Genomic DNA, 12,583 nt, shown 5'->3' with positions numbered 1-12,583 from the left:
TTTTTTGCTAGTAGATCTAAATTGTTGAAAATGCTGTGCAGAAATTTCTGGGTAAAGATTAAAATGGATGAAACAAAACACCACACAAAACAAAAATCAGGGAACGCCTTGAGTTCAGTGCTGGCAGAAGACAGTCAATTTCACAAAGAGAATCTTTGCTTCAGCCAAATCATCATATTGGTCCCATTCAGCATTTCACATCAGTGCTGTAAATCTCTAATAATTCCTTTGGAGCTAGTGGCATTGTACCACCTCTTTAAAGAAGAATTCCAGAAAGTGATAAACATTTTTGTCTATAACTCTAACATTCTACTGTAATAAATTTATGGAGACTATCAATGGGTACCGATGTGTGTTTCTTTAGTCTTTGCTAGTATGTTTAACAGACAAGTGAATTTGAAGAAGGAACAATTGAGAGGCTTGCAATCAGGCCAGGTAAATAGTAACATAGGCAACAAGTTTTACTCTATTCAAGCTTTTCATAACTTTCACTGTATGAAGTTCAAATGTCACCTCTGAATTTTGAACTGGATTTGTGTGCCAAACTTAATGTTGTTTATTTATTTCAGGTCTGGCTTCATGCACCCTATGAGCTTCATCTGTCATTATTTGAGCACTTCATCGAACTTCTCACAGAGTCCAGGTATAAGTTGATGCCGGTGTACTGGTGAGATTTCCAGGATTAGGTAATATTTAGAGGGAGCTCTAGTTTTCAAATGACACCTCCTTCCTTCCTTCCTTCCTTCAGTGAAGCAGCGAAGAATGCTAAGTTAATGAGGGAATTCCAACTTATCCCAAGACTGCTCTTGACTCTTCGAGATACGTCTCTGTCCCAGCCTACTATTGCTGCAATTAGTAATGTGCTGAGCTTTTTGCTTCAAGGCTTCCCCAGCAGCTACGACTTGCTCAGGTAGCCCACACCTATGTTAATTCTGGCTTATGTGTTCTTACTATGTTGCTGACCTTGGTTAAAAGTACTTAGCGACAATACTATTGTGGAGTACCTAATGTCAAATGTTTATGTACTGAATATTTTATTTTAAGTGACTGAGTGCATAGGTATAATAGTTTTGGTAATGCCTTGATTTCTCTATTAAATTCAGTTTATATCTCAACTAATACAACTGAATGATTAAACTGGCGTAGTGTTTTTCAGGCAGGTAGCATTAATGCTATCCATTGTTGGTGTGACATACTGAACACTTTTAAATACTGATTTTTATTTCAGGTGGAATATGAGAATACTTCAGTTAAAATGCAGTTTTGATTACTCTCTCTCACTAAAGGCTAATTTAAAGATGTTTTTTCTAAATTATGACTACAGAAAAATATTTAAGATTGTCAGTTATAGTACTATTAATTATGACTGAAAATTACATTAATAGTTGCAACTCATACACACAGGAGTATTTGAATTCCTTTTAAACAAGTTAAACTCATTGATAACTTAATTTTTTCATCTCCTGTTTGATTATAATGGAAATGAATAAAATATTGCCAGGCTTAGATACTCCTTGTGTATGAATGGGTCATAATTTCAGGTTCATATGTTAAGTACAATTAAAGGTTTTTGAAAGCATCAGAGAGTAATTCAAGAATAAACAGTGTAGATGTTGTGCTTAAACTACGATGGAATAGATTCTACAATACAAATCTGAGTGTTCTGACATAACTTCTTTTGCTTCCTGGAAATAAAAATGAAACATATTTTACAACTTGAGATAAGTTACCGTAACTAAGGACGTGTTGAGGATTTTTCCAGAACAAAGAGGAATGTATTCAGTCTCCTTTCTTTTCATAGTATATCATCATCTTGTTCTTGAAAACCATGACCTTGTTATATCACCTGTAGCTGTAGACGTGAATGTTATACCAGATGAATGATTTTTTGGGATGTAATACTTGTTCGGCTGTAAAAGTTGAAGAACAATGTTTTGTTCTGTTCTTTAACTTGTGGTGTTCATTTTACTAGGACTTGGAGGTATCTCCACATTTGCTTTCTTGAATTTCAGAGTTGTCAAGTCCTGTAACTACAGACTTGTCTGCCAAGACTCTATTAATTACTGTACATTACTTCAGTTTTGGGCGAGTAACTTTAGACTGAGGCTATTTTTATCAGCTTTTAGGTGTTGGAAAGTTGATGTTTTTGGATAATGCCCTTTCACTAGTGTTGTGATTTTACATTAGATGGAAATTATTCATAGATATGAGTTCATCTGTCATATCAATGCATGATGTTATTTCTGTGTGTGTCAAGGTTTGGACAGTTCATCTCTTCCACTTTACCTACGTTTGCAGTCTGTGAGAAGTTTGTAGTCATGGAAATAAACAATGAAGAAAAGTTTGACAGCGGTAAGTCATTGCATGCCTTAGAAGCAGTAGAAGAGAAATAGTTTATGATCTCTTCTGTACTTAAATACTTAAAATGTACAACAGTATCATTAACAGCAATGCATTTTAGTTATAATATGGCTGCCAGGTTAACTGTGGAACTTGAGATTTGTGTATTGCATGCAAAGCGGTGCAAAATTAATGCGCTCTTGTTTTCCTTCACTTAATACTGAATGTTGTCCTTCTGCTTCACCCACTTGTTCTTTCCTATCAGTTTTGCATCTCAGTTTTGTTATGGGGAGGGAAAAAAAGAAAAGAGAATGGTTTGGTAGGTGCATCTGGTAGGTGTGCCCTCCACATGTGGAGAAATGGGAAAAACAATTCACGCAGTGTAAGGTGTTTTTTTCCTCCTTAAATATATATATATATATAATATGTATGTATATATATCCGTACTTCAAGAGTATTTCTGTTTATTTTTTGAGAACATTTCTAACCTTTTTCTTTAAGGGAAAGAAGCTTTTACAGTTGTGGATTTGATTAGTCTCCCCTAGTCCAAATGATTTAACCCAGCAGTGGATTTGAACCAAATAACTCAAGTGGGTGCTCTAAGATGCTAAGTTTCTGCATCTCTTGCAATGCAGGTAGGCAGGGACCAGAGAGAAGAACAGGGTTTCTGTTGCACAGTTAGCTTGATTCATGTTGTTTCCTGAAGAACAAGGTTAGGTGATCTGCACATTTATCATTCACATGTCTCTCCTTTTTCTGAACACTTTCTGTCATTGCATTCTCAGAGATGATGAAATTCCAACAACTTCTTCAGTAAAAAACAATGTCTTGGGTATAGGAGAGAGATCCAAATTCATGTTCCCTCTACAGGCTGGCCATATTATTTTTTTTTTCTAAGCTAAGCAGAGCTTGTGCTGCTTTTTGTCTACCAGGGACACTAGAGAACCATGGGGAGAAAGGCACACTGTGTCAGGAGTGCTAAGGGAAGCTTGAGGCAAAGGACAGTAGATTTATAGGTTATTGGTCTTGATCAGTTATGCTGTATTGCTGCCTTTGAAGATGCTTTGTTTTCTTGTCTGTGACTTAGGCACAGATCTCTGGCCCAGTATGTGTCCATTTATCTGTCTTCCTTTTTTGCGTGTTTCCGCTTGAGTAGTAATTTTTTTTTAACATTGTGGAAAACCTGCTCCTCCTTACATAAAGTAAGGTACTAGTAGAGGGATTTAAAGAATAGCAGTGAAGTTAACCTTGAGCTGTGTGTATTAGCACATTTTGGAAGAAGTGTGTTTGACTGATAAGGGGTTTCGGGTTCTGACTTGATTGAAAAGGAAATTAATTGTTCTTCCATTTCTTACATTTTGTATAAGCCAGAAAATGTTAGCTTTATTTTATTTTATTTTATTTTATTTTATTTTATTTTATTTTATTTTATTTTATTTTATTTTATTTTATTTTATTTTTTATTTTATTTTATTTTATTTATTTTTTATTTTTTTATTTATATTTTATTTTATTTTATTTTATTTTATTATTTTATTTTATTTTATTTTATTTTATCCCAGATTGCATAATGTTTAGCCAACTGTTTGGAGTTTTTATGAATCCCCTTTTTTCCACACCCTTTCCTTTGTCAGTTTTTATGCATCTGCCTGCCAGGAACCAACTGGCTTAGCTAATGTGGACCGCCTCAGTTTAGATAACTGTCTGTGCTATCCTTCTGCCCATCTTTCAAATCGACCAAATGCTGTGTGACAACGATAATGGGGCACCAAACATTCCTTGGCAGTGTGCGCCAGGTCAAGCATAGCAAGCTGTCCACAATAGAGCATGGCTTTTTCTTGACCTGAGTAGGAACATATCGAGTTTACTTGTGTATGGAATTTATGAATAGCATTTAAATGGTTGGAGTTCTAAAAAAAAATTTTTTTGCTTAATTCTTTTTTTTTAATTCACATTAATTTTGCTTAACTTTTTTTGTACTTGATGTCTAGGAACAGAAGATGATTTTGGAGGACTTGTTTCAGCTAACCTTATTCTCCTGCGGAACAGGCTTTTAGATATACTCCTGAAACTTCTATATACATCTAAAGAGAAGACAGCTGTTAATTTGCAGTAAGTACAAAAAACTTTAGATCTAGAAACGATATTATGTTTTTAATTTCAAAGGAGAGAATTATACGGTCCACACTCTATTCACTAGTTAAATTGTGTAATTTCATAGGAACTGTTGAAGCATTTACACAGATTTTTTTTTTTCCCCTTTATTAGGGCTTGTGAAGAACTGGTCAAGACCCTGGGTTTTGATTGGATTATGATGTTCATGGAAGAACATCTGCATTCCACCACGGTCACAGCTGCCATGCGAATTCTTGTGGTCTTGTTGAGTAATCAGTCCATCCTTATTAAATTTAAGGAAGGTCTCAGTGGTGGAGGCTGGCTTGATCAGACGGATTCAGTCTTGACCAATAAGATTGGTACTGTGCTAGGTACAGTATGAAAACTCTCAGATGGATACATCCTTTCTGTTACTGTTGTTTCTGCTCTGATCAGATGATGTTGCCCTTCATTTTCCTTAGAATTAAGAGTTAGATTTGCTAAGCAAAAGAGAGCAACTGCCCTTCAGCTGACATTGCACAGATATTGTTACAGTTCAGTCTTAGCTTTTTGTCTGCACAAAGCCTGCATAGCTGAACTGCAATTGGTGTCATGTCACCATCAATGTATAGTTAAGTAAGCCCCATGGGCAGGCACATAACGACCTAAATGCTAAGGCAGCATAGCATCACACGTGTTGTTGCAAGGTGCTACACGCAAACTAATTAAGAAAAATGTAATTGTTACATTAGTCATAGTATCATGCAGTTTTAAATCTGTGCTGCTTTGTCTAGTGAATTCTGTGCCAGTAGATACACCAGTTGGGATTTGTTCTTCCTTGGGAATTTGTGTGTGCAAAGCATCATCTCAGTCCTTCATTTCCTCTGCCTAGCTTGCTCTCGTGATTTCCTGGGCTCATGTTGGCCCCCTTGGCCCTTATTAAGGATTTTCTTTGTGGATTCTTAGAGCATTATTATTAGGTTATTAGACCTTTGTAGGAAGTCAGTCTCTTTGCACTGGTTTTCCATAATATATCTCTCAGGGTATTAAGCAATATATCATGATTCTCTGCATCAATAATGAACTACAAAAGTTTCAGCAGAGTTTTTTATGAAACCATATTATGTGTGCAAAGATGTATTGTTAACATACTGTAGCAACTGTTGTTTAGCTACCGATTCAGGTCTTAAATCTTACAAATGCTTCTCAGTTTGCATGCACATGTCTTAAAATTTTAATCCCACTGATACTTTAGGACACTGACTTTTTTATTTTTTTATTTGAGATTTGTTTCAAATGTCCCATAACATAATTTTCTTCAGTCCACAGAATCTTTCTAAATTAGATGTGCAATCACAGTTGAAGAATGTGTGTAGTCGTCCTTTTTGGTTTTGTATTATAACATCAATTTAACTGATGCCAGGCTAGACTGTGATGAACAAGATAATTCTAAAACTGTATCTCATCAAATGCCAATGACTTATCTGATTACCTAATCTTTATGCTCTTTTTTTTTTTTTTTTATTGCCTTGCAAAACATTGGCTCTGAGACTTCTCCTGAAACCATCTGAGAGCCATTTTTGTTTAAGCTTACTGATAGAGTTAAGTGTGGCTTTGTGGCAAGAATTTAATTCATATATATTCTTTTAAGTAGTCAGTTTCTGCTGAGAACCATCTCTGTATTAGAGCCTCACAAAAACAGCCTGACCAACCTTACCTCTGGCAACATCAGAAAAAAATATCTGGCGGTCTGCATTGACCCAGAGACTGTTATCTTCCTGCCTCTGTACTTACTGCAAAATGAGCACTTCTGCACTTTCTATGTGATGTTCAAAGGGGAAACGAAATGACTGAGTACAAAAGGGTCACAAAAGGTGTTTTGTGTTTCTGGCAACACTTAAGATAAAAATAAGAGCATTTGGTGCTTCATACTGGTTGATCAGTAACAAAGCAGCTAAAGCAAGATCCCTGTGAAGCGTGCATGGAAATCATTCAGCAGCCCATTTACTTAAATCAGCTGTGGGATTGCTGGTTGTTAACCTAAATGAACTACTCAATTCCAGAGATTAAGGTGTGATTTTCCTCTCAGCTAGTGAAATAACTTTTTTTTCAGAAGCTGAAGTATCTTAAAAATCTTGAGTTTCTGGTAGCGGTCAACAAATGAATCTGAGTGTGTCTGGAACAGAATTAAGCAGTCTTCATAGTGCAGGGTTATCTACGTGGTGTGGTACTGGAAGGCAATTTTTTCCTGTCGTAGTAATTAAATAATTAGATACCTGAAGTGAATTGCATAGTATATGTATGATAACCAGTATGCAAGTTTTCCATTGTTACAGTGTTAGATTTATGTGGAGGTACCCTCTTGAGCTCAATACTTGATTTAAGAATGAGCTTCGCAAGCATTTTTCTATTAACATTGTTGGCTCTTTGTCTTTTTATTTCAGGGTTCAATGTTGGCAGGAGCGCTGGTGGCAGATCAACAGTCCGGGAGATTAACCGGGATGCATGTCATTTCCCGGGCTTTCCTGTCCTGCAGTCCCTTCTCCCTAAGCATACTAATGTACCTGCACTCTACTTCCTCCTCATGGCCCTTTTCCTGCAGCAGCCAGTCACTGAACTGCCTGAAAACCTGCAGGTCAGTGCACCTGTCATCAGCAGCCAGTGTAATCAGGGGTCCCAGGTAGGGATTATCTAGTAAGATGTAAGTGTAATTCTGTCTGTCATCTAAGAAATTATGGATTAACAACCCCAGTCCCCAGCAGCTGACACAGAAGTCAGTACAACTTGTTTTGTGCTGCCCTGTGCAGGAGTGGGAGGACAAGATATGGTGGGAGTACGTGGAAGCCAGCCTGGTATGGCATAGATGAAGCTAGTTTCTTTCTGGTCTGATCTGGAGCCAGGGTGACATGGAAGGGAGCATTTATTTATTTATTAAGAGCAGGGAGTTACTGTATTAAGGAGTGTTCACAAGGTTACAGAAAAAAACAGGGTACTTATTACAGAAAGGTTTAAGGGAGACATCTTAGTTCTCAGTGGAAAAATAAAAGTGTATTAGCATTTTGTGTAGGTTGATTTTGAACTTGTTTTAATTGTATGTAAATAAATAGTCTTCAACAGAAACCTAGGAAGCCTTAGTGTAGTCTTTTATGGAGAAAAGCCACACTCCAGGTTTACAGTGTACCTGTTTAGAACAGATACTAACAGTGCTAACATCTGTTTTTTGGTGGTAAAGGGAAGGTGAAAACTATAGACCAGAAAGTATTCTGCCTGCTTATTTTCTCAAGAGGAACTAGACAGCACAGGCAACACTGTGCTGTGGGAAAGCAGAGTCATGAAGGTCATCTTCTGCTTATAGTGTTTGAAGTACAGCAATGCTAAATTGAAATCAAATGCAACTACCTAAAATATATAGCAGTTAATATATAGCTGTTAATGCTAGAGATTGGCAGTTTTTCCTTTTCTTACATCTAATGGCTTTTTGTTGTTGTTGTTTAATTACTGAAAAATACAGTGTAGTGTATTTGTTTCATTCATGTTTTTTCCTGTGGGACACCATGTGGGTTTTGTTAGCAGATGTGCCAAAGGCAAGTATTGATGGTGCAGCATTTGTGCTGACAGGTCGCTTCTTGTTTCAGAAGGCTTAAATACCTTGAGAAGGTGAGAGCTGCAGTTAAGTTTGTCCATGGTTGAAAGGAAGTTCTTCAGTGCCTCATGACACGTGATCTCTCCATAAAGTTGTAGGGGCTGAATTTTTTCACATCCTCTAACCTTTACTGTTTAGACACTGTCAAATGAATGTGTTATAGATGTAATAAAAAGCAGTATCAAATTGCACTACAGAAAGTGTTTGTCTTTTCTGTTTCATCCTTTACAGTTTGACTTAGACTCTATTTGGACATTTATATTTGGAGTTCCTGCCTCGTGTGGCACCATTACCTCTTCAGTACATAGTGTTTGCACAGAAGCTGCCTTCTTGTTATTGGGAATGCTGAGGAGCATGCTGAATTCTGTAAGAATAGAATTTTTGTACATATTTGTATATATGGAATTGCTTGGGTCTGCCATGTGGTCAGAAGCCAAATTAGAAATGTGAATTTTTTGTTACTATCATAACCAACCCATCTGGGAGTTACTCATAATACGTGTGTAAAAAGAAAACATTGTAATGAGGTTATTCTTATCTTATTTTGTTTTTCATTATCTGTGGAAATATTACTGACCATAAAATTAGCAGTGCTTTTCACAAAAAGGCTAAGCTTTACGTTTTGCTGCAAGTAAAGCAAGACAAGGGATCAGAAGGATAAAAATGCTTGGCAGAGATGACTGAATTACTTCCCTGATTAACATCACAGGGGAATGTTTTAGACTCACTGTCCCATCTGCTCAGAGCAATGCGAGATGCTGATTTTTTTGTGCTTGAGAAGTCCCCTGACTATTAATAGCCACATGCTGGAGGAAATGAACTAACTGCCAGAAAAATGTGTGTTCTTTTTGTTTTTTAAATCTAGTGTCAATGTAGTCAAAGTTAGTTTCTCAGTAGGAAAATTTTGTATTATGTGGGAACTAGAGCATTGATTTGCTGAAAAAGATCTCATGAAACATTTCCCAAGTAGTACCTGTTTAGATGTTACCTGCTTGGTCATCACATTTGTGAAACCCTCTGGGAAGCATTGACTACTTGCTGCTCATGTATTGTCATATCCAGGTGTGACCAGTACACACATGTAGAAAGCATATCTAATGATGTGCTGGGGGTACACATTGCTATTGACACTTGTTCTGTGTCCTGCTGGCAACCTGTTCTGTCCTTTTTGGTCCTCCACTTTGCAGATGCTCTTGACCTGCTCAGAGACATGCTGTCTCTTGCCCTGCTGTGTTGCTCTGTACCAGTTGATATATGTTTAGATGTGCTGTTGGGTTTTTGTTTGATACGATTCAGATCATGCTTAGCAACGTATTTTGAGTCATCACCCTAGAACACGTGTTCTTAGCCACATAGATGTGTTCAGTCTCCTCCTTGTGACATGCTTGAATACATGCTGAGGTAGAGGTTACTGTCAAGTGTTGGGCTGCCATGTGTTCCTGCCGTGTGTTTATCACATTTAGTCATGTTTGATTACATTTCTTCATGTGGTAGCAACCTGTTCTGGCCTGTTTCATTACATTTTTCTTGTCACATTTGTCATTCACTTCTGCTTCTTATGATTTCATGACACGGTGACATGTCTGACAGGCTTGGACATATGTTCTTGAAAAGCGGTTTGCATGGCTTCTGCAAGCTCATGTGTTAAAAACTGTATACGTATGCTTGGTCACATGTGGTCAGGTGTTTATCATACAGTGATGTGCCCAGACAAGTGTTTTGTCACAGTTAGCAACTCATTTGTCACATGTTGGTTAGATGCACAGGCATATAGTCTGTTCATGTTTGATCAGACATCACTTCAGGTGTCTGAACAGCATGTCTTCAGTCATGTCTTCTAGGCAGCTGTTTGGCCATGTGTTGTGACACATTCTCTGGTATGTTTGACATGTTCTGGTTTTGGACACTGACATGTGACTGAGCAGGCAACCAGACACATTTCTGCTCTCTTTGAACAAGCACTTGACCATGTTTGATCACATTTCATCCCATCTCTGATGATGTGTTTAACTGCATGTTTGACAATGTGTTTGGCATACTTGATCCTACCAGTCGTCCTCCCATGTCTCTCTTCTGAAATGAGTATTCTTCGATTAACGCCATCTATGTTAACGTGCTGTTTGTTTTTCAACCCAGCCTTGGCAGTCTGAGGAAGAAGGCTCTTGGCTTCGAGAATATCCTGTCACCTTGATGCAGTTCTTTCGCTATTTGTATCACAATGTGCCGGACCTCGTTTCCTTATGGATGAGCCCAGAGTTCCTGTGTGCATTGGCAGCAACTGTGTTTCCTTTCAACATAAGACCTTACTCTGAGATGGTAGGAAATGCAGTGAGTTGTGTTTTTTTTTTTTTTTCCCTTTCTTTTCCCTTGGATGCTATTTTTGAAGATAGACCAATTAATAGTCATGTGAAGATAAAGCTCTAGTTGCCATGCAGAAAAGGGTGGTCTTAAAGGCTGGGCTGGAAATTTTGTACTTGGGTTTTGAAACTGAGAGGGTGCATGCTCAACTGTTGTTGCACAATGATACCTGAAACTTCATTTTAGGGGGAATGTATACCATTTCTTTTTTTCTAGTAGGCCATTTTTTTCATATACAGGAATCAAATTAGCTCAGATTTACAGAAGGAAAATGACAGAGTCAGCTTGTCTTTCTCCTCTCTATTTTGGAAGATGCGATAAAATTGAAAAATGCTTTCTCCTCCTACTTCTGTTGGGAGCTTATCCAATAAAAATATTCCTATCTGACCTGTAACTGCTGAGTTCAAGCTAAAAGGGTGTGAGTTCATCTTTGATTGCATTGCCGCTTTAAGCAGAACTATTACAGGTTATTAATTTACATATACTTTAAGTGTTATTGAAAAGCGCTGCTATTTCTAGACCATGAAGGGGAAAGAAATAAACTGTTATTGTTAGCTGGCATCTAAAAGTAATCCATGCACTAAGAGCATCCATGCACTAAGACAGATAGCTGACTGGTTAGCAAATGCTATAACTAGGGAAGATAATGATAAAATACTGTAGAAAATATTTATTGCTGAAATACTGTCTTTTCTATTATGAATAGAAACAGATGATCAGTTTTTACAGATATATGTCGAAGAGTCTTATAAGATTATTGATTTTTGCACTTGAAGTAGATGATAGGAGTTCTTGGAGGAAAAAAAAAAAAAAAAAGAAAGGAAAGTGCCATTTTCAAGCTTGTAATGCTGACTTGGCATTGACCTGTGTAAAGAATTTAGAACAGTCTTGCATATCTCCAAGTAGTTTTTTAGTCCTTTCAGTACTAAGTGCACAGGTGAAACTTCGTCTGTCTGTCTGACAATTTGAACTCTACCATTTGAAGGCTTTCCTGACTCCAAATCTTTTTGCTTCTCCAGCATTTGTCTATCCAAATGAGGTAGACTATTCAATTCCATATGAAATAAATGCTAAGTATAGCAACAAAACACGTTAACCTAAGTTCAGCATTGAGAGAAAATTCTTGATTGATCTTCCAGCCTTTCTCAGATGTGCCATTAAATCCAGAAAGTCTACATCTTTGGGTTTTTCTTCATTTCTTGGGAATTTTCTCATTCTGAAGCAGACAAAAATTCAGAACATTTGGTTACTTTGTATGGAAGCTGGTGATGCAATAAGTCTTTTTCAGGGAAGTCATTGTCTCCTCTTGTATCTGGAGGAAGGCATTACATAAAAATACTTTCTCCTTTTAATTTCTTTTGGACATGATCATCTTCAGTACTGGGAAAGTAGCTTTTACTCATTATTGCACTCTGATGAAGGTACTGCATTAAAAAAAGGGTGAGTTTGCTTTTGCTACTCTATCACACAAACTTGATAGCCTTTTTCAGTCAGCTTCTATCGTGGTTTTTTGTTCACTGCTTTAGCTGCTAACTGTTTCAAAACTTCTGTCTTTTTGCTATGAGAATCTGTATTCTTGCGTAGAAATTAGAAATTGCTCCAGAAGTTCTTGTTGGTAAGCATCTCCCATGTGATATGTGATTTCTGGTTCAGGTAACTTGTGTGAGCCTTTACTGATTTCTTTTTTCCTCGTCAATTAGAAACTAGAATTTGAATGTTTTGCATGTTGTATATTGGGCACCTGATACTGAACATAATCTTGCTGAAAAAGGTTTATTAGGAAACCAAATATGAAGTGAATGGCCATAGAAAGACATGTAAAGGATAGAAGAGCAAAAGCACTGCTGCTAATCTGTTGAGCTCTGGAGTTTTGACATATTGTTTTTCACAGGTGTCTGATCTTGATGATGAAGTTGGGTCCCCAGCTGAAGAGTTCAAAGCCTTTGCAACTGATTCTGGCATGAACAGGAGCCAGTCAGAATACTGCAATGTTGGCACCAAGACGTACCTAACTAACCATCCTGCCAAGAAGTTTGTGTTTGACTTCATGCGGGTACTGATCATTGATAACTTATGTCTCACACCAGCCAGCAAACAGACTCCACTGGTAGATCTTTTGCTAGAGGTAAATCTGATTTTTATGATTTG

At 37.2% G+C, this 12,583-nt stretch overlaps 1 protein-coding gene across 6 annotated transcripts in view; it reads left to right on the top strand.

Annotated features, from left to right (window-relative positions):
* Nucleotides 1-12,583, top strand: part of WDFY3 (WD repeat and FYVE domain containing 3) — a 187,212-nt gene that overhangs the window by 133,504 nt on the left and 41,125 nt on the right. For 3 of the 6 annotated variants that reach the window (XM_032186509.1, XM_032186507.1, XM_032186504.1), the window contains 9 exons: nt 570-643; nt 749-910; nt 2,258-2,352; nt 4,332-4,452; nt 4,609-4,826; nt 6,879-7,114; nt 8,309-8,443; nt 10,214-10,405; nt 12,327-12,560. In XM_032186509.1, coding sequence (XP_032042400.1) covers nt 570-643; nt 749-910; nt 2,258-2,352; nt 4,332-4,452; nt 4,609-4,826; nt 6,879-7,114; nt 8,309-8,443; nt 10,214-10,405; nt 12,327-12,560 — 1,467 coding nt within the window. The remainder of the gene's footprint in view (nt 1-569; nt 644-748; nt 911-2,257; nt 2,353-4,331; nt 4,453-4,608; nt 4,827-6,878; nt 7,115-8,308; nt 8,444-10,213; nt 10,406-12,326; nt 12,561-12,583) is intronic. The other 3 variants (XM_032186508.1, XM_032186505.1, XM_032186506.1) reach the window with 2 other exon arrangements.

Source organism: Aythya fuligula, chromosome 4 (genome assembly GCF_009819795.1).
Source record: "Aythya fuligula isolate bAytFul2 chromosome 4, bAytFul2.pri, whole genome shotgun sequence".
Taxonomy (NCBI): domain Eukaryota; kingdom Metazoa; phylum Chordata; class Aves; order Anseriformes; family Anatidae; genus Aythya; species Aythya fuligula.
Note: the sequence above shows the minus strand (reverse complement) of the source record. Positions and strands in the feature narration are given on the sequence as shown.